This window comes from Magnolia sinica, chromosome 2, assembly GCF_029962835.1.
Source record: "Magnolia sinica isolate HGM2019 chromosome 2, MsV1, whole genome shotgun sequence".
NCBI lineage: Eukaryota > Viridiplantae > Streptophyta > Magnoliopsida > Magnoliales > Magnoliaceae > Magnolia > Magnolia sinica.
This window is the reverse complement of record NC_080574.1, coordinates 48967810-48990539: the sequence shown is the minus strand read 5'-3', so window position 1 is coordinate 48990539 and position 22730 is coordinate 48967810. Positions and strand designations below refer to the sequence as shown.

The 22730-nt window shown below is 39.0% G+C and overlaps 1 protein-coding gene across 6 annotated transcripts; it reads left to right on the top strand.

Annotated features, from left to right (window-relative positions):
• The first annotated feature begins 248 nt into the window (after positions 1 to 248).
• On the top strand, positions 249 to 22497 carry LOC131237085 (protein ALTERED PHOSPHATE STARVATION RESPONSE 1-like). 6 transcript variants are annotated; one of them, XR_009167021.1, is made up of 6 exons: positions 249 to 1881; positions 3897 to 4108; positions 9522 to 9745; positions 17945 to 20266; positions 20348 to 20440; positions 22243 to 22497. XR_009167021.1 is itself a non-coding variant. In XM_058234736.1 (4 exons), exons 1-4 carry the CDS (start codon positions 633 to 635, stop codon positions 18684 to 18686), a joined length of 2427 nt encoding a protein of 808 aa, XP_058090719.1. In that variant the 5' UTR covers positions 249 to 632; the 3' UTR covers positions 18687 to 20580. The 6 variants fall into 6 exon arrangements, 1 of the variants encoding a protein (XP_058090719.1); XR_009167022.1 differs by having other exon boundaries at positions 22211 to 22497; XR_009167018.1 differs by having other exon boundaries at positions 17945 to 20440.
• Positions 22498 to 22730: the final 233 nt, after the last annotated feature.

Here is a 22730-nt window from a genome sequence, read left to right as displayed (position 1 = left end):
ATCCTCGGTCGAGGATCACACAATCCCTCCCCCAACAAACAAGAGGTTTTCGATCTCCGCACGCACCACTACACACGTAAACACATCCCAACCATCCCATTCTTCAGTAAATCACATCCGTACAAAACGTGGGGCCTACAATCTAGATCATTCCTCCATAAAACACAGACCATCCAACTACAAAACTGATCAAACAAGCAACAAAACAATGAACGGTTGAAAAAAAGTCTTCTTTAAACCCTCCATCATCCCTCACATCAAACCCATGATCTCCCATCCATCCGATAAAATAGACGGTCCAGATACCAATCAAACGTACGTGTCTCACGTGCGGCAGCGATTAGATCTGCGTGTGGGAAAGACAAAAGAAACCCGGGAACAGAAATAACAAAGTACAGTGATCTACTCTCTCTCCTCCACTAACCTACACCGCAGCGTACACGATGCGCACTACGCACAGCCCCTCTTCCATCCCTTCACCTCGTTGCTGCAGCAAGCCGACGACAGTCTCCTTGCTGTCAAGATTCCCTTCTCTGTCATCCTACCTTTCTTATCCCTTCATCACCTATCCCAACCAAACCCCACCACCATCATAACCGTCAGCGCCATAATCTCAAGCCCTAGCTCCAGCCATGGGCTGTACAGGTTCCAAGCTAGACGATCTTCCGGCCCTCGTCCTCTGCCGTGAACGCGCCCAACTCCTCGAGTCCGCCATCCGATACCGTTACATGCTTTCACAATCTCATCTTTCCTACACCCAATCCCTCCACTCTCTCGGCATCTCACTACACCGCTTCTTCGATGTGGACGCCCACAACGAAGCTCCGTTGTCCCCAATCTTGCAGCTCCCGACACAAAGGAAGCTCGACCCGGATCCGGATCCCGTTCCCGTCGTCCGTCCTCCATCGCTGTCCTCAAACCCTCCGCAGATCCCGGCCGTTCATCACTCCCGATCCAATTCCGGCTCTCACCTGCATTTCCATTCCTCCGACTCTGATAACGACTCCGACGCTCACTTATCCCCTCTTCATGATGACAACATCCATGGATTCGTCCACGACAACACCCAGATGCCGCCACGGTATAATGCTTACTACATGCAGAACCGGCCCACCGTGCCCTCTGTCGAGACCGTCAATTACAGTGAGCCGTCATCCTCTTACTCCTACCCTTATAATTACTCGAATTACGGTTACAACGATTACGGCAGCTTGTTTGGATCGGCGTCGATGCCGCCGCCGCCGCAGCAGCAGCAGCCACACTACTCTTCTTACCCGTCATCGTCGTTGCATCCTCCCATGGAGCCTGCGGCGGAAGCTTCAACGTCTCGGCCGCCTCCCCCACCACCTTCTCCTCCGAGGGCTTCGGCGTGGGAATTTCTGAACCCTTTCGGTATGTTTGAGAGTAGCTATCCTACGCCGTACACCCCCAGCCGCGACTCGAAGGATGTGAGAGAGGAGGAAGGGATCCCTGATCTGGAAGACGAGGAATACCAGCACGAGGTTGTTAAAGAGGTCCATGGCGAGCAGAAGCTTGCAGCGGATGCTGCCGACGGTGGCAGGTACTTGAATGTGGAGAACAGAGGACTTGGTGGGGATGCGGTGTACCAGGAGAGACGGAGCGGGTTCGGCCAGAGTGAGGAAGTGGAATATGAGGTGCACATGGTGGAGAAGAATGTAGTTGCGAATGAGGAGCGGCCGCCGGAGGACCGCCGGAGGAATGTGGGTGCGGTGAAGACGCTTGGGGGTTCGTTGAGTGTTTTGGAGGTCGTGGGAGAAATCAAGGCACAGTTCGATAGAGCGTCAGAATCAGGGAGCGAGGTCTCAAAGATGCTTGAAGTGGGAAAGCTTCCGTACCGCGGGAAGAACGCCATTCATAAAGGTTGGGATGTCAATTTCCCTTTCATCTCCCTTTGTTGGTGTTTGTTGTTTCTCAGATTTCCAGCATGCAGACTGCTTAGATTGACGAAAATCGGGGGAAAAAAAAAAATCCTCATTTCCTTGTCAGGGATTCAATTCCAAATCACATCTTTGCACGTGACTGTTAGTGTGGAATTGTCTAAGGACTTTCTGTTAAATGATGGATTATGTATCTCTGGCATTTGTGCATGCCCCGGGGTGTGCTATGGAGGGTATTTTCTGTCGGTTATTGCATGTGGCAACCATTCACCGGACATGCAGCTTGCTCTGTGGTAGATCAGGCCATCTGAATTGTGGAGCATTGCCTAAAAACCATTCCGATTGGATTATCTTCTAGATCTAATTTTATTTGTTGAATTTCGACTATTGACCTTTCTCTTTCGAGCCATCCATTTGATGATGACCATCAATGCTAGGATTATCTGATCAGTGTGGTTTCCAGCCCTTGTTCATTCACAATGGGGCCATAATTTGGCTGGTCAGGATTGATGTGCATGCATGCGAAATTACCATGGTAAGGTATGCAATTGTTAGCACTGAGTTAATTTGGGAAAATATACTTTGTCCCAATGCTACAGCATGTAGATTTGATTATACCTGTTACCTTCATGAAAATTGAATGCGTAGCACAACAGCTCATGGTCTTAGTCATTAATCTGGTGTACTCCAGTAACTCCACCATGAATGTGTTTCTGTAAAAGGATTATCTCAATCATCTGGTCAGCGGGACAGTTCATGGTCTCAGCCATTCATCTGGTGTACTCCACCATGAATGTGTTTCTGTAAAAGGATGATCTCAACCATCCAGTCAGCTTGTTGTAAATGACTCTTAGAGAAGAATGTCAGTATTGAATGGTAAAATACCATCAATCAGAGAGGTAGTCATGTCCAATCCCTGCGATTGACCTATCCACAGTGGGACCCATTGAATGAAAGGGTTGAAGATCTTCACTGTTGTGACAAGTCCTTTTTCTACAGAACACTTGGTGTAAATTTGTGCAATCTGCATGGGTCAAACCACCATTAGTTATTTGTCTGTTCAGAACAATTGAATTTGGAAGATGTGATTTAACTGAAATCAGACTTGTCAATGAATTTCTTTAAGTAATGCTACAGTATTTGTGATAATCCTTTGATGGGGTGTTATGTGCTCCTATTGGCACGTGTCGGCCAGCTCTGTTTTTGAGAAAGAAAGGTACCTGGTACCATCACTTCTTTTTAACAATGGGAATGATACAGTAGAGAAGGAACTGAAATATGGTAAGAGGCATCTCTTCATAGCACAAGAGGAAGGGTTATGCATCACTTGATCCATTTTAGGACATAGAATGGATGTATACTGATAAATCAACTATCACCATGCAACATGTGCTGTGAAGAGATAGCTGTACCATATTCTTCTTCTTTCCTCTGTAATGCATCATCTAACTTTGACAAAAGAAGGATTATATGATGCACACCTTTTCATTGTATATACTTGTTTGCAATTCTGACAAGTGGAGACCATGGTTGTGTAATCCGAACCGTTGGTCTGTTGCTTCCTAGCGTGGATGGAGAATTCTCACAAATCTTTCGGATTAGAAGATCTTAGCCACCAAAGTTGGGACCGTTTTCATTTGAATGCAGACCGTTATATTTGTCTTCTTAATTGTCTATATGTAGGCTACAAATTAAAATGTTAATATTCTCTTTATCAAGAATTTTTTTTGGGGGAATAGTTCATCCATAGTGAGACCCAACACAATGATTTAGATTATCATGCTGTGGGCGTCGTTTGTCAATTGAAAAGTTGTTTGTACTATGAAAGAATGCATGCCTGGGCTTTCTTGCTTTGTAAAGTGTAGGTGAAATCGGTTTAAAAATTAATTTCCCTTGGAAGCCAAGCCATCAAGGACATGTACCATAAGATTTAGCTCCTTTTTTTTTTCAATAACATCTTGGTATAGCATTTAAATTGTATATACTTCTCTGTTGCAGTGTCTTCCAAGATGTTGGATGTGATTACTCCCTTATCTGTGGTATCTTCACAGCCTTCTACTTCTAAAAGTGCTGAAGAGTTGCCGTCTAGTGATAATGTCAGTTCTCTTTCCGTGGATTTTGATAAAGACATGGGGATGAAGTCAGGAAATCTTTCTTGCACATTGGAGAAACTATACATTTGGGAGAAGAAACTTTATGAAGAAGTCAAGGTATGTTGTGTTAATGCTAATTACTGTTACGAACTTTACATGCTGCTGTTCATTCTTGTTATACCTCTGAGATCCATATCACGTCAGGCCAGTGAAGTTACTTACCCCAGCTGATCAGTAGTGAAATATAATTCATGATTTATGTGGTCTTCTTTCTTGTGAACTCTGCCTAGTAGCGAGTCAGCAGTTGGTTTCAAGGCCCAAGTGAAGGAGGTTGATGTCAAGTAGGCAGTCAATTGTGGAGCTCTTGCTAAGCAATCATCAGAGTTCCATCTGAGATTTTTTGCGAAGCAGGATAGTTAAAGCCAACCCCAAATAGTTGGGACAAAGGCTATGATGATGATAGCAGTGGTGGTGATTTTTTATTTTATTTTTCTTGGTCTCTCTTTTCTTTTGATAATTTGGTTTTTGGTTGGAAGAGCCCATTGAAATGTTTGTCAACTTCATGCAAGCACTCTCTTATTACTATTTGTCAGTTTGTTTTCCACACACACAGACAGACACTTGTATGCATTTATATAGATGTGAAAACTTGTCTAGGCATTGAGCTGTTTGAGAAATTATTGATGGGCATGGGTTCAAGCTTTTCTGAGTTTTGAAGGGAGAATTTGTTTCCAGAAGGATTTCCAAAATTATCAAAGATTTGGCATTGAGTATTTTGGAGGTCATCTCTTTGATTTGGGTTGCACTTGTGAAACAGGCTATCATATGTTCAAGTTTCCTAGGAAAGCTTGGAATTAGCCATAAGCATCTTTCACCTTGATAGCAACCATTGAACAGTTCCGGAGACATTTTCCGAGCTCTAGATGTCTCGTTTTCTCCTTTCAATGACAATTCTATTAATGCAACAAGAGAAGGAAATGACTGCTGAATTATGACTTCAATCAATCACATACGTAATGAGTGAGCTAACAATGAGGGTCCCAAAACTCCTTTGGCTGACAGTTTGTTTCTATGTTATCTATCAATAGCAAGGTATTCTATAATGGTAACAGTGGCCGTAACGGCCACCGCCGTTACCTTTATGATACCCAAAATAGCCGTCACAGTCTTATCATTATTATTATTATTGAAAAAAAAAAATCCAAAAAACCTGTATCGGCCCCATAATGGACCATTACAAGGCCGTTACCGCCTTTACGGGGGCCGTAACAGCGTTTATCGGTCATTTTTTTCCGTAACGGCCATTACAGCCTTTACGACCTCATAACGTGTAACAGTTGCCACCATTCCCTTTACATAACGGCCTTTATGGAACACTATGATCAATAGACAAGAAGGCATCTCACAAGTCCCACGTGGTCAAAAGGTATCAGGAGTGTGATCTCTTGGCCTCCAAGAGGAATGATCATTTTGCTAATATGCCTTATGACATTGAGTTCCCTTCCATGTTAATAGGAACAAAGAAGGTAGGACAAACCTTGAACTATGAAGCTTGTGCGCCAAAACCTGTGCTCATTTGAGTTGTCTACGCTGACAGCACTTAAATAAGGAGAACAAGGAGGCAAAACAATGTTTCCTCACTTCATCTGCTTTCCAGTATTTCTATTCTTTCTTTCTTTCTCTTCTTCTTCTTCTTCTTTTCTTTTTTAATCTCATAAGATCTCATGCTTTTAAAATGCTGAGGTCGTTATGAAAGAAGACTGAGAGATAATGCCCCAATTGCTCTCTCTCTCTCTCTCTCTCTCAACTTTACGTTTCATCTGTCTTGCCTTGAAAGTTTGATTAAGCTGCTCTGATTGTAGTGATTACTGGATGTCAACGGAGCATAGGCTCCAAAAGAGATTTTATATAGGATGAAGTAACTTGCGGGATCTTCCTCTAGTAAAACCACAATAGGGGAGCATCATTGACCTCAAAACCCCAAAAGAAGAAGAAACATTAATTGCACTTGCAACTCGACAGGATTGAAAGGTGATTGCTAGTTTGATACTTCCTTAGCCGTCTAACATAATAAACCAGTTGATAATATTGAATTGAAGATGATCAACTGGGAGAATCTTGTGGAGATAACCAAAACAAAACTAAAAACAAAGAAAAAAAGAGAAAAAGGATAACCCTAAGACCTGTGATTATGGTTTAAAAGATGGTCTGATTGGTTTTAGTGCGAAATGAAATTAGTCACCAGCAGGGTATCTCGTTTCAGTTACGTATCGGCCGATATGTAACGGTAACGGTTTGGACCGTTACGCGATACGGGGTCGAAACGGGCACCCCCCCGATTCTGTATGCGTAACGGCCCCGTAACGGTCAGGGCGTTACGCGATACTTCTTTCTTCCAAACTTTTTCTAAATCATTCTATAACAATTTTCGATATTAAGGATATTCTTGATTTGAAGCTCCGTGAGCCATTTTCTAGAAATTCCTCAAAAATAGGTATTTATACTTTTTATTCAGTGTATTGCTGTTTTAATGGTAGAATGTGATGTGTTAATCATAATAGAACATATTAATGTCCATTTTACAGATTTTGGATGTGATTTAATATTTTTTTTTATAAACTTTTTTCTATTTATGCACTATTTTTCGGCCTTTTTTTTAAAAAAAATTCGAAAAATCATTTTTTATTTAATGTGTTGCTGTTTTAATGGTAGAATATTATATGTTAATCATAGTAGAACATATTAATGTCCATTTTACAGATTTTGGATGTGATTTTATATTTTTTAATAATTTTTTTCTATTTACGCATTATTTTCAGCCCTTTTTTTTTTAAATTCGAAAAATTATTTTTTATTTAATGTGTTGCTGTTTTAACGGTAGAATGTGATGTGTTAATTATAGTAGAACATATTAATGTCCATTTTACAGATTTTGGATGTGATTTTATATTTTTTTTATAATTTTTTTCTATTTACGCACTATTTTTGGTTCTTTTTTAAAAAAAAAAATTTGAAAAATCATTTTTTATTTAATGTGTTGCTGTATTAATGGTAGAATGTAATGTGTTAATCATAGTAGAACATATTAATGTCCATTTTACAGATTTTGGATGTGATTTTATATTTTTTAATAATTTTTTCTATTTACGCACTATTTTCGGCCCTTTTTTTAAAAAAAAATTCGAAAAATCATTTTTTATTTAATGTGTTGCTGTTTTAATGGTAGAATGTGATGTGTTAATCATAGTAGAACATATTAATGTCTATTTTACAGATTTTGGATGTGATTTTATATTTTTTTATAATTATTTTCTATCTACGCACTATTTTTGGCCCTTTTTTTAAAAAAATTTGAAAAATCATTTTTTATTTAATGTGTTGCTCTTTTAATGGTAGAATGTGATGTGTTAATCATAGTAGAACATATTAATGTCCATTTTACAGATTTCGGATGTGATTTTATATTTTTTATAATTTTTTTCTATTTACGCACTATTTTCGACCTTTTTTAAAAAAAAATTCAAAAAATTATTTTTTATTTAATGTGTTGCTGTTTTAATGGTAGAATATGATGTGTTAATCATAGGACAGGAATCACAGTCACAACCATAGAAGTATGTTAAATTGTTAATAACTTAATATAGAATAAATTATGAAAAATAATTGCAAAAATATACATATGTAAGATATTTTCATATTACATTCATTCTAATATATCTATTATTGATAGTAGATAGTTAGAAAATTAAATATATGAGTTTCGTAGTCAAATCCAGGTTTTCTGGTTCATAAATTCATCAGACAGTCCGATACAACTTCTCACCAAAGAGTGGACTGTTATACCACCATAAACATGTTCCAATTTATAAATGAATACATATTTGGAATGTTTAGAATATTCCAGATTTAATCCATATTTTTTCATGTTTTTTTGGCAAAAAAATAAATAAAATGCATCGTTACGCCGTTACACCCCCTTATTGCCGTCACACCCCCGTATCTGTATCGGTATCGGGAGGCACCGTTACGCCAACCAATACCGATACGGAGTACCTTGGTCACCAATAAGACTTGAGAGAAGCCAAGGAGATTTAGGATGTCCCTCCTAACCATAGGAGTGAACTCGCAATGAACTAATAGGCGGTTGACCATTTTAGGATCCCTGAGACACATGATACATACCCATTTGTAATAATCATGTTCCTTTTGCTCAAATGATCTATTGTGAGGATCTTGTTTGCAACTAGCCATCCAAAACCAATGACTCTGGTAAGGCCAAGGATGAGAAGAGACCATGGTGTTGGAGTAAAGAGACTTTTATGGAGCAGTATTTCTCACCACATTGTCTTTACATTACATTTCCAGCTTACTTAATGCCTCCAAACATAACCAGATACCAAGCATACCATATAAACATGGAGGGCTGGAATGCCTCCAATCCCTTACAGAAACATTTGTCGAGCTGACTGGTTGACCTGTACCCATGAATCTACTACATCCATAAGCCAGAGCACATCTCTGACCTCCTAATTTCACCCTTTAATCCCATAAATCGAATCAAATGACTCATCTCCCATCTATGACTCTCAAATCATTCCCATAAAAGAATTAGCTTGATTTTCGCTAGCTTCCAAAATCCCAAACCCACTGATTCCTTTAGAATTGAATACTTTTCAGAGTTCTAGCTTTGTTCTCTCTATTTTAGAAATCTAGCTTACTTTTCATGGGTTAAAAATGGTGAAGGCTGGTTAATGGTCCTGGTCCTAGCTCAACTCTACCGTATTGCTTAACGAGTCCTTAATGCTTTATGAGATAGTATGCTTTGTGGAATGTTGAAGTTGTGTTGAATTTAAATTCTATCATGGTATCCTTCAAAAAAAAAAAAAAAACTTATCTTGTTTATGACTGACAGTTTAAACCGTGCTATCATTTTTACACCAAGTTTTTCCTTTCAATTGTATTGTACTATGATAGGATGCTGTCATGCATGATCATAATCTGTACTGTGCAATCATTTTCTGCAACCATCCATACAATATTCCTCTCTTTTCTAGACAATTAATATTAACATGTTAAAAAAGAAAAGAAAAGAAAAAAGAATGCTTTACTTTGTAGGGTGTCATGCATCATGTTAGAATTTTTTGGAGTATTTGAAAATTCATTCTACCATCCGTACATTATTCCTCTCTTTTCTAGACAATTACTATTAAGTATTAACATGGTCCCCCCCAAAAAAAAAAGGAAAAAGAAAGAAAGAAAAGGAAAGAAAAAAAATGCTTTACTTTGTAGGTTGTCATGCATTGTGTTAGAATTTTTTTGAGTACTTGAAAATTCATTCTCTGATGCATGGGTAAACTGACCTTTCCGCGTGTTTTTTTTTTTGGAGCAAACAGATTGACTTCAATCCATTGTGGGCACGCAATTGTTCTGAATGCATCTCATAGTTTCCACATGTTGCTACTCTCTTTTTTACCCTGAAACATGCATTGTAATTCTAATTGACACTTCTCCATGGTTATTGTTTGAGTAGGCTGAGGAAAAGATGCGGATAATCCATGAGAGAAAGAGCAGGCGGCTGCAACATTTGGATGAAAAGGGTGCGGAGTCTCATAAAGTTGATGACACTCGAACTACAGTCTTGAAGTTATCCACAAAAATTAGAATAGCCATTCAGGTTGTTGACTCCATCTCAAATAAGATAAGTACGTTGAGGGACGAAGAGTTGTGGCCACAGACTAATGAATTAATTCAAGGGTATGTACTTCTTTTGATGCTCCATTGGGATTTTGTACCGCTATCCCTTTTTGCTGTGTATCAAGTAATATCACTATATGTTTGTGGAACATGTAGGCATATCTCCATTTACAAGTGAGGCATTTTATGATCCAAAACCCAAGGATGTATGGATACTCGGGCTTGAGTTCCTGTAGGTGGAAGCTGTGGTTTGTTTGATCCAGATCAATGTTCCGATGGGAGTCCAACTGAGGGACTGATGAAAAATTCTACCTCTCCCAGCTTTAATTCTTTACCTTTGATTAGTAGCGTGCTAGTGGATGGTTAAGACAATAATATCACAATGGTTCACATTCACCCGAATGGGATGGCTAGGATCATCTAATCTGCGAGATCTTGGTATTGGCCATTGATAGCGAAGCTTATTGCGGTAACTGCCTGGACCACAAAACTTTGGACCCTACTTTTTGGAACTTGGGGGTTTGAGCATACTGGACATATCCTGGGGCTGAGGGTCGTATAAATCCATATAGAAGCTTCTGCCCTACATTTTGGAACTTGAGGTTTGAGTGTATTGTACATATCCTGGGGCTGAGGGTTGTGTAATTCCATATTTTCCAATGATTGCATCATCAGTCTTCCTCCGTTTCTTAGTGTCTGTTTTGTCTATCTATTTTCCTTATTCTGCTTCAGCCAGCATTCTGCTGAGCCTGTTGTATCTTTAGCTTTCCCTCTTTTTTAATAATACTTTCTTGCCTTTGAAATAAAAACTTTCCAGTGATTGCATAACAGTTGCCTTTTCAAGGTCGTTGGTTGAAGTCTCACTAGCCTGTTATCATGACTTCTTATCTTCAAAAGAATTCACCGATCAAGTTACTTGCTTTGAGTAAGCATCAGTAGTGTAGAGTCGACCAAGCCCATTAGCCCACTCAAGTCTCATTCAGTCTTTAACTGATTCAGACTAACAAGCAAGTTCCCCAAGGATTCGGCTCAAAATATCCTTGCGTCAAGTTGACTTTGCTGAGCTTAGTTGATTCACTGAGTTTTAGAACTATGGTTGTTAGACTCAAGTTACTAATAATACTGTTCTAAATGTGTGCCTCGATGCATCGCAGACAAGGTATTCCGTAACGGTAATGGTGGCCATAACGGCCACCACCGTTACCTTTACGATGCGGGTCGTAACGGCCGTTACACACACACACACACACACACACACACACACTCTCTCTCTCTCTCTCTCTCTCTCTCTCTCTCTCTCTCTCTTAATTGAAAAAAAAAAAAACTCAAAAAACCTATATTTGCCCCATAATGTTAAAAAAAAATCCGAAAAACCTATGGTTTCCCTATAACAGACCATTACGGGGCTGTTATGGCCTTTATAGGGGGCATAATAGGCTGTTAATGACAGTTATAGGTAATTTTTTTCATAATGGTCGTGGTAATTTTTTTCATAACGGTCGTTACGACCTGTAACGTATAACAGTTGCCACCGTTACCTTTACGTAACAGCCTTTACAGCACACCACGATTGCAAATGCTGCATGACGGTTACAAAAAAAATAAAATTCTGTTGCTTTACTTAGTTCTTGAATATGAAAATTGTTGTTATGCTAAAAAAAACAACCCTTCTTACTATTGTGTTTAATCCATCGCATGATTAAAGGCTAAAAGCTATCACAATGAAATTGCATACTTGGAGTACAAATAATTAAAATATAAACTGTCCAAATTGTGAGCCCCAGTTTTATGTGTAGAATGAACCGAAAGGTTTGGCTTGTTTGATTATCTATTTATTGGATTGGTGATTTTATTTTTTTTATTTTTTTTTAAGACAGCTAAAAGAAAAGAAAAATAAAATCTGATGGCCCTATTTCAACAAACAAATGTCTACAAGTTGGAGGATAAAATTGTTCAATCAATCTGATTTTGGGACTGTTACTTAGCAACAATAAATTTCACAATTTACTTGGCCTAATTTGAGATATTGTTTGCCATCTGTACAATTTCTTAGTGCTTGCGAATCAGGCATCATACACAGCCCGTGTATCAAACAGTGTTTCAACTAGCGCCCGTAGCGTAGCGTGGCCATAGCGCTACGTAGCATCCCAAATAGCGTAAATTCCCTTGTAGCGTATGCTACAGCTACGTAGCGTGTAGCGTCCGTAGCGTAAGTTATAATGTATTTTTTTTTACTATTTTAGTTTTTTATTATTTTTTCACGTTTTCTTTGTTTCTAATGTTGAGGAATGTGACACTTGTATGGTACTTGATACTTTTAACCTATGGGATTTTTATTTCTTTTCATAATTGTGACTTGTGGTTTTAATTAGACATTATTAATTAAAGTGGTTTGCTTAGAAAGTTGTTGATGTGATAATTATTTGATTTGGCTTATATATGTGGATTGACTTTTGATAAATGATAACTAATAACTTTTTTGAACATGCTTATAATTGATAAAATGAATCATCTTTTAGGCATTTTTATATTTTTTTTCCCTTTTTTTTTTTTCACTATTTATTATATTTGTCCTATTTTTAAATTAAAAAATAGAAGTATCGTGTAGCTTACGCTACACACTATAGAGGGCTGAGCGCTATGCATTACATTACCGCTATTTAAAACACTGGTATCAAATAACTCACTATTTTATTACAATTATTGATTTGGTATGTAAATTCTACATAGAGATTTATGATTCGGTATGTAATTCTACACAGGTCCTACACAAATGCCATTTTAACCTCAGGTGGCGACATGTCTATGTCAAAATATAGAGATATATGTGGGTTCGGGTACTGGTTGGTGTATACCCCACCCAGCCCATTATTGATTGGATTAAAAAAAATACCCAAACTTATCGCTAAACCCATTTAGCTACACCCATACCCAGCCCATGTTGGTCCAGGCTTTAGTACCCATTGGGTTCACCAAGCCCGTTGACATCTCTAAGAATAAACAGGAGCAGAAAGTGTCATTGCCCATTTTCTTAAGATTTAGGTTAAAAGAGGATTTCCAATGGTTATAGGCTCGTGGCCAAAAAAAAAAGCTTTTTTCTTTTTTGGAAGATTACCAAAAAAGAAAAGTAAAAAAGGAGCAGAAACCGAACAATTGGTGACTGGAAAAGCAAGAAGAAAGAAAGAAATAAAAGACCAAGGGGCACATGGTACAGGAAAGAAAGAAATAAAAGACCAAGGGGCACATGGTACAGGTGACCCTCACGTCACTCCAAGGGGCAGCTGAAAAGGCTCACTCCCTCCCTGTTTCACAACACAATCATCGACATCATTTGCCTCCCTACCTACAAAAGCAAATGAGCTTTCAACTTAGCAATGTTGTCCTAAATATGGTTGTCAAATCGCATGCGAACGGCATATGTTGTTTGCATATGCGATTGCATAATCGCATATGCCATCGCTTTTTTAAAAAAAAAAAAATTTTAAAAAAATAAATATTTTGAAAAAAAAAGAGAGGAAAAACCTATCTAATTTGTACACATGATTGGATTTGGTTATTTTACTTATTTCATTGCAGTTTGAGTGTTTCATTAAGTTATATATTTAATTACTTATATTTTATTTACGTAAATTTTAACAAAACAATCAACAAGCTACCTTAAGAGAGAATTAATTATTAAAAACTTTGAACATAGAAATTTTATTGATAAATGGATAACTTGAAACGACTCACAAGTTACAAGTTACAACTTAATTTACAAAAAAACCAAGCACAACTTACAAAATATAAAAAATAAAATACTTAAAATAGTTGTAGAGAGATTAGAGTAAGAGAGAGGTGTAAGAGAGAAAGAGTGAGAGGTTTAGAGCTTTAGAGTAGAGAATGGTGAAAATGGAGGGGATGTGAGTGCTTATTTATAGACAAAAGTGCACTAAATTGAAAAAATAAAAAATAAATTGAATGTTGGGAAATATGCAATCACATATGCAGTATGCTATTGCATACTTGCATATGTAATCGCATATTAAAGTATGCCATGACATACTTGCCAGATCACATATGCCCTTATAGCATATGCAATCTGATCCACAATATGCATATACGCGATCGCATTTGACAACAAGGGTCCTGAACAAGGTATTCAAAATCGGTTACGTTTTGGCCATAACGGCCAATACGTAACAGTAACGGCTAATCCTGTTACGCGTTACGGGGTCGTAACGGCCACCCCCCTCTTTTTGTGCCCGTAACGGTCGTTACATTCCATGACGGCCGTTACGGTAGCGTAACAACTGTTACGGGCCTAAAGAAAATAGGAAAAAAAAAAAAAAGAAAATAGGAAAAAAAACATACCTTTTTTTCTTTCTTTTCTTCTCCTTCTCCTTCTTCTCGGGCTACTGCGGCTGTGGCCCTTCTTCTTCTTCTTCTTCTTCTTCTCTCTCTCTCTCTCTCTCTCTCTCTCTCTCTCTCTCTCATTTAAGTATCGGAAAACGGAATGGACTGCGTGGCTGTTTCACAACCACATGCTTCAAATTTATTTTTTAACATGTTCTGCGGTGCACGCTGAACTGTGCACTTGCACTGTTTTGTTACATGGGCCCGGCCTTGATTTATGTGTAGTATATCCATGCTATCCACTATAATGTTTATTTTCCATCGAACCTGTTGATAAGGTCACATAAACTTTGACCTTGATGAAGGGAGAGCACAAATGGTAGCTTGATCAAAAAAAAAAAAAAAAAAAAATGTCTTAAGAAACTTTTAATGGTGGGAATTAAATCCTTATTTTGTGGTTCACCTAAGATTTGGATCAACCTCATTTTTTGGACCAAGCCCTAAAATAAGTTGGCAAAAATGATGGCCCACATGGATATACAACAAATGCATTGAGGTGGGCCCCACTTTTGAAGGGATACTCACTAGTGGTCCACCGAAGATTTAGATCTACCTGAATTTTTGGACCATGCCTTAAAATGAGTTGGCAAAATAGATTGATGGCATTGATATACAAATACATTGAGGTGGCCCGCCTGGCCCACTTAGTGATTCGCCTGAGATTTGGATTTACCTTTTTGTTTTTTTTTCCAATTGTTTTTTGAAATAAGACCATTTGATATTTTTCATTTTTCACTGTCGAATAAATGTCCACCAATCCATTAGTGGGATAAGTGCCAATAGATTGCATTAATTTGAGGCTAGTTTGGGCATCAAATAGTCCCCAAACCAACCCCGAATCGACAACACTATTTACCTCAATTTAATTTAATTTTTTTTAAAAAAAGATTTATGGGGAAAAATGATATCAAATTGTTAGGTATATGAATTACATAATAGGATACAAAAGTCCCTAAACTCTATATATTGAAATAAAATGCATGTGAGTCACGAAGTATGTAATGCACTAGTACTATAAATAAAAGGAAAACTTGAAAATATAAGATGTTTTGGTATTACATTCATTATAGTAAATTTATATAGATATTATATAGTTAGAAAACTAAATATAAAAGGTTTGCAATTAATTCCAGGTTGTCTGGTTCATAAATTCATCAGACAGTCTGATACAACGTCTCACCAAAGAGTGGACTGTTATACCACCATAAACATGTTCCAATTTATAAATGAATGCGTATTTGGAATGCTTAGAATATTCCGGATATAATCCATATTTTTTTATATTTTTTTGGCAAAAAAAATAAATTTGCACCGTTACGGGTCATTATGCCCCCATATCACCGTTACACCCCCTTATCCGTATCGGTATCGGTGGGCACCGTTACACCCACCGATATCGATACGGAATACCTTGGTCCTGAATGCTATTGGAAACAAAGGAAAATTAGAAAAAATCCATGTCTCCTTGCGATTGGAAGCTGCCAGAGCAATAACATTGAATGAGTCCCCTTCCATTGTCAATGACCCAGAAAACTTTTTAGCAAATATTCTAAGCCCTTGCATAAGAGCAAGCACCTCTTATGTTACTAGCTTCTCCCCACCTGTCCATACCCGAAAAGGGCATTACACAAGACCTTCAGTGGTGTCTTTTTCCTTCTTCACCTCAATGGTCCATTTTCCGTTGATGCGGGAAGTCAATCGTTCTCTCTTTCCCATAGCTAGACTAAATGTGTTTTTTGGTTCTACAATATACTTGTAAGAATTATTAGTGAAGTTGGATGAATGTTAACTTTGTCAAGTTTAATAGTTGCACTGATCCTTCTCTAAGTAGAAGTTATGGAAAATCTTTGGCTGACCCAACTAAGGTCCATATGCTTCTGATGTCTTTTACCTTGTTGGTTCCCCAGATGTAATGGTTGCTCATTTCCATTAAAGAGGAGAGTTTTTATTCTAGATATGTCAAAACATCTCCACGCATAATTTTTGAAAATGAAAGTTTAGGATCTAATATTGACGCAGGACCATTGGTTCATCAATCAGGGTCGACTAGTGTACCCCACTGCTGACCTATTATAATTTCAGCCCAAGGATGCCATTCAATTGGTCTGTGGGGCTCTCAAATACAACCAGTAGCCCACATGCATGACCCGATTAGACTGGAGCCCACAGCAGATTGGAAGGTTTTAAAAGGCTTTATTTGCCAATCGGTTTGGGTATTTTGGACTATAATCATAAACCTTGTGGATTTTTGTATACTTTACGGCTGTATATATGACTACATATGGTTGTTTCTAGAGAGATGTATGATCGTTGGACTTGTGTTTTATTCTCCTTTATTCATTCTCTTTTATTGCCTGTTTTGAGACAGCTTAGTAAAGTTGTGTCCCAATAGGCTTCAAGCCTAGGCTTCTTTAAGTCTGTAGGTTTTTGTATAGTAGGTTATATATAGCCAATTGAATGAGACTTCTGAGGATGCCAGATTGTTTCGATTGAATAAGATTATTTCTTTTCCTTCTTGTGATGGGATGCAAACCCCTAGAGAGTGAGTGGTGCGACACCCTGGGGTTTCTTTGTGGTTGAATTTCCCTTTCTATCATTATTTTATCTGCTGAAGTTGAGGATCATACAAAGCTTCGTGGACCTAAAGGTGTCAAATGGAAGCGCAATTTTTCTTCTTATTTCTTATTTAAGCTGATAGTTCCATATATATATATAGAGTCATGCTCCCCTGCGCACCTACGCACGTGCGCACCTTTGCACACGTGCCATGGGTGTCTAATCTGAACGGTCCATGTGATGCGGAATCCCATAAAACCCCATGGGACAAATTTTCACCCCGATCTAATATTCTGGTGGGCCATAGCAAAGAGAAATGCAAATCAAGGGAGGAAACTGTTTTCATTTTTCATGGCCCATCAAAGTTTTAGATCAAAGTAAAACTTGGGCCCTGGGGGTTTCAGGAGGTGCTGCTTCACATGAACGGTTCAGATTTCGGATCCACATCACGTATGATGGGTTCTCAAAAAAGTTCGTACGTAGTACGTACGAACTGGTTCGCAGGTGAGCGTTTCCCTATATATATATATATATATATATATATATATATATATATATATATATATATATATATATATATCTAGTAACAAAATGACTATCAATCCTAATTCCTAAATTCCCAAACCTTGATTGGTGCACTATGGCTATGGTTCTTTATGGTCCAATTATTGGACCACCTCTTGGATGATCCATAGCCCAAAACTCATGCTGATTTGGAAGTTCATAACGATCTGATCCTTCACCCTTTTGTAAATAGTTGAGAAGTTTGGTCTATAGGTTGAATGTTGTTATCAATTGCAAATCCCTGCAATATTTATTTTTTTTACTTTATTTTTTGTTTCTTACTTTTAGTATTGGTCTGGATGCATGCCAGATCTAAGACTCTCAAACAAAATGTGTTTACATGTGGTAAACATATTATTTTCACATCTCTTGCTTGTTAGATGAGCTGGTAGAGACAGTGTAGTGTGTGAGTGATCTAGGTTCATACCTTGGCAATGTTACCTTTCAAAAAATAAAAAATAAAAATTTCTTTTCACATTGCTCTATGATGTTTTTACTTTTTATATCCTTTTGAACTCCCAAATCGGGTTGGATGGCATGCATCTTATACTGAGCTTGGTATCGACTATTAACACGCTTTCACGAATTGTCTATTGCCAATGCTCGAATTTCTATTTTTCTTGTTTTATTTATTTATTTTTTATTTATGGTTTCTGCATACACACAATTAGTGCCTACTTGAAAATTTTCTTCCTTTTGTTGTACATTGGGCCATACCTTATTTTTAATTTCTTTTTCTCACAGGCTACTAAGAATGTGGAAAGTCATGCTTGAATGCCATCGGAGTCAGTGTCAGATCATAACCGAAGCTAAAAACCTAGATGCTATCGCCTCCAGTAGAAAGTTTAGTGATGCTCACATGAAAGAGACTGTGCAGCTTGAGCTGGATCTGCTGAACTGGATTTTAAGCTTCTATGCCTGGATTGGTGCCCAGAAGGGATATGTCAAAGCATTGAACGGATGGCTTTTGAAGTTCATTCACTACGTGCCAGAACAAACAGTGGATGGTATCGCTCCCTTCTCCCCCGGTAGGATGGGCGCTCCTCCTGTGTTTGTTATATGTAATCAATGGTCGCAAGCTATGGAAAGGATCTCAGAGAATGAAGTCTTTGTGGCTATGCGAAGCTTTTCCATGAGTGTGCTCCAACTCTGGGAACATCACAACATGGTTGAGCGTCAGAGTATGATTGTCAATAAGGACATGGACAGTAGGATCAAGGCCCTCGAGAGGGAGCAGCAAAAGATGCATAAGGCGGTGGACACGGTAAACAAGAAGCTAGTGCTGGTTTCTGAGGAGAGTGGACTTCCACGGCCTGAGCTTATTAATGAAAGCTATACTGCCAATGTCGATAGTTTACAGGTGGGTCTGAAACAGATTTTTGAGGCCATGGAGAAGTTCAGTGCTGAATCCATGAAAGCTTACGAGGAGCTCCATACGCGGAGTGAAGAAGAGAGGCTAGCCCAGGAGAATGCAAAAGCTCAGTAGAGTTCAGTGCTCAGTTCATCTGGATTGTGCATTGGTTAGAGAACATCAAGTACTGCAGATCTTTTGGTCAAGTCGGGTTTGAATTTGAGAAGCCATTATAATAATGGCTGAGAGAGATGATCTGGTTTATGCCCTGATGGCCGAGAGAGATGGTCTGGTTAATGGCCGTCTAAATCTTCAATCGGCTGTGTGATTCGATAAGCGCAAGGATATGCACACATAAAGGAGCAAGTTAGCGGCTACTCAGGGGAAGAGAAATGTGATGACTGACTGTGGGAGTAAGATGGCTACTGCTCCTATGACTTGTTCTTGCCATTGTGGCATGTGCATATGAGATCTGCACCATCCATCAGGTGGCTCCCACTGTGTATGTGCCATTCATGTGGGCCACAAGTGTATGGAAATGTTTTTGAAAAAACTTCACCAGTGGTCTGCATTTGTTGTACATGTCTGGCTTCCCTGATGACCAGACTCGCCTGAATTTTGGGCTGAAGCCAATAAAAACAGTGGGCCCCACCTGAAGAACATCCTGGATCTTGCAGACATGGGAGAGTGGGATATGAAATCCTGCTCCGGGGAGTAGCTGTAGCAGGGATTTTTGACAGAGGTACTCTCTAGCTTGATCTGATCTTGTCAAAGGCTATGGTCCTGGATTTGCGGAACTGTTGAGCATGATCCTCTCCACAGGTTGATGATCTGGCATCCAGGACTATGGATCGAAGCCAGGCTGCTTTCCAAAATCTCTGCAGTCTCGTTATGTCTTCTATCATTGGCGTGGGTTACAAAGCATTGCCGATATGAAGACAAGAATCGAAAAGCATGGTTGACCCGCCCATATCTCCTGCCAGTTGACTTCATGATGCACACAGATCTATCTGCATGCTGGTTTTCCAATGACTGGGGAGATTCAAGCCTGAGGCTGAGTTGATACACTGCATTGAGTGAAGAAGTTTCTTAATCACTTGTAGTGCACCCAGAAATGGGTGAGATGCCAATACGGATGGATTCTACTCGGAACGCTACCTGTTGTCTTCAACTCTCAATCAGCAAAGCTGAGGCTGAGTTGAAACAACAGATCCGAGTAAAAATCACTTTAGTTCTGACAGAAATGGATGAGAAGCCAATCAGAGCAGTCCCTACAGCACAAACAAGATATCCGGGGTTGATATCTTCAACATCTTCTTGATCAGCGTCCTTGAGGCCAAGAGTCAAAACAACAGATGCTGAGAAAAGATCGATTTGGTTATGAATGAAATGGGTGAGAAGCTGATATTAACAGTTCCTACTCCAACTCGTATATCAGGGTCTGATATCTGGACCCTTGGTCAACAACCACGAGGCTGAGTTGAAACAAATAGATGGGAGTAAAGAAGGTTATCAGTCACTTTGGTTCTAACAGAAATGGATGTGAAGCCAACCTGAAATGGTTTCCACTCTGAACGATATTTGAGGATCCAGTATCTTCAAGCTCACTGAGATCAGTGATATCTACGTGCCCTTGGCAGAATTTTGATCCGCATTTGGAGGAATCGAAGGTTATGAGCTGCCGTTAGGGTGAGAAGCGGGGATGCGATCTCAAGGTATGCATCAATTCATCTGTTACGGAACTGGTATTTGGAGCGTGTAGATTGAACTGGGCCATGCATTATGTATATCTTCAGGTGGTGTAGATTGAAGTGCCATGCGTTAGGTATATCCTCAAGTGGTGCCAGCAGTTGTCGGCATTGTCAAAGAATATCTGCCGATACATATGGGTATGCTACTGTACATTGAAGTATTTATTCAAAATGGAAATTGCACATGCACATATTAGATGAAGGGATTAGTGTGTTCGATTTTTTTTTTCCTTTGAAACACAGTGGAATAAAATGAGTTTGAAAAGTTTAGACTATTAGATTAAACCTAAGAGGATCCAAGTTTTGATAATCACATGTTTCTGTAAATGGAAAACCACATGAATTAAATCCATACCTGTCACCTGTGTATGTAGAAAAACCATCAAAATTGCTGCCATCAATCTTCCAAAGTAGCAAGTCTCTCTCTGATCCATTCCCAGATGGAGGAAAGGTGCCTAGGGCCAACCAAAGGCACCCCCTTCCCCCCTATGCCCAAGGTAGCTTAGCCATTCAGGCTATTTTCCAGTGATCCTCTTCATTTGGGATAGGATTTATTTATAGGGAAGAAGTTAAGGTTTCAGAGGAGACACCACTTGTGGCAATGTGCCCTACTTTGACAAAAGTCTGTTTACAAGCCCTTCTCATGCACTCTAATCAACTAAATCTCTTTCTTTTATGCAATCACCATCCTTGGTCAATACCCATGTGACCATGTCGATCTAAAGAATGCATCAACAAATTTTTAACATTTTAACCATTGGATGTCCATCAACCACAGTTGAAAGTAAATCAACCATTAAAACTAGAAGTTTTTGTTGAAAGCTTACAATTAACCAATTGAAACTTTTAATGAGTTGGCTAACCTTTAAAACACTTGATCAATGGTCCAAACCAAAAGATCAGCCCACTAGTAATGTCCCAGGAAGACCAAGTGGATCCCCTGTTGAACCACATGGACTTTAATGACCCTGATGTATGCATCCAGGCACATCCACTTTTATTGACCACATGGTAGCCTCATGAAACGAGCTGAAGCAGATTTCATTCTAGTCCTCTCAATCCATATCCTTAGGTATAGAGATTTGGATTGTCCGAGCTAGTGCATGTGTGAGTTTTTCTCGTTTGACCATGATGTGTCCCCAAACTAAATACTTTGCGTGATTGTATTTCTAGTTTAAGCATGATAAGTCCCCAAACTAAATACGTTGCATTGATCCAAACAGTGTCAGTGCCCAAAGGTTTCTCCAAGGTATGTGCTGTCTATTGCACACTCATAGTCTCATTTGGGGTAGGGTTAAGGCATACGGAATCTAAGGTTTATTGTCCCTTTTGACATCAAGTTAGTCTCCTCACACCAGATAACTCGAGGTCGTGCCTAATGGTAGGCATTGCCCTTCTTAACATCAAGTTCGACTCCTCACACCAGATAACCAACATCAGAAACCACATGTTTGTCTTAAAACCTGCAAGCAGTCATGGCTAGAATATTAAGTTCCAAGGCTCCCTACTCTCATTAGCTGATGATTGTTGTGTCCAATTTCTAGTGCCTAAAGACAACAGAGGAATCCTTCTCAAACATAGATGAATAAGAATGTTCCACCTATGTTAATGAGGCTGACTAATGAATGCATCATGTATACAATCAATGTGAATGGTAATAATGTAACATTGGCTTTATGATATATCAAACAAGGAGAAATGAAAGTGATGATGTTTTAAACATTGGTCGAGGCCAAAGAACAGATTGAATGGCCCGCCATGTAGTGAGGAAAGCTTGGGCTGCTAGGCTGAGGTGGGCGCACATGGAAATTAATGGACGGATGGTCTAAAAGGGCTTTGCAACTTCAAAGCCGTTGTTCTTTTAGAATGAGGTAGTCAATGGTCAAAAGATTCATTTCCACCAGGAAGTGGAAATATAAAAATCCACTTCTTTTATGCAGGTTTTGAGGAGAAGCTGTGGAAAAGGAAAGGATCTTCTCAGCCATTTTTATGCAAAGCCTGTTTTCATTTTCACATGATTCTAAGGTAATTTTAACTATTTAAACATCCCAACTAAGGTGAAAGTGATGGTAATGTCCGTCCTACCCAGCCCTAGCCCAGCCCTGGACCTAGTCCCATAGGGCTGACGTTGTGGGGAAAAGTGTGGCGCAATCAAGGGTTTGAAATGGTAGGAATATAGGAAATCTTTTACAGTATTCTCCCTCCATAAATGGTGTTTTGTGTGTGTGTGTGTGTGTGTGTGTGAAACAATCTAAATCTAAATTGCTTTTAAATTACACATGTACGATAAATGAAACCACTCACATGTGTCTTCAAATTGTTTGCTCTTTTGTATAACGGCGACCCACTTGATGTTTGGACCAGTCCAATGAGCCGCCTGGGTCCAGTCACAAGCCTAGAATTAAAGCCCGCGCCTGACTCTTGGGCC

Bases quoted from the DNA above. Each gene is read 5' to 3' on its own strand.
- LOC131237085 (XM_058234736.1), top strand. From the start codon at position 633: ATGGGCTGTACAGGTTCCAAGCTAGACGATCTTCCGGCCCTCGTCCTC. The intron at 1,882-3,896 runs GTTGGGATGTCA...TCTCTGTTGCAG, and splicing joins GAAGAACGCCATTCATAAAG to TGTCTTCCAAGATGTTGGAT. The intron at 4,109-9,521 runs GTATGTTGTGTT...TTGTTTGAGTAG, and splicing joins AACTTTATGAAGAAGTCAAG to GCTGAGGAAAAGATGCGGAT.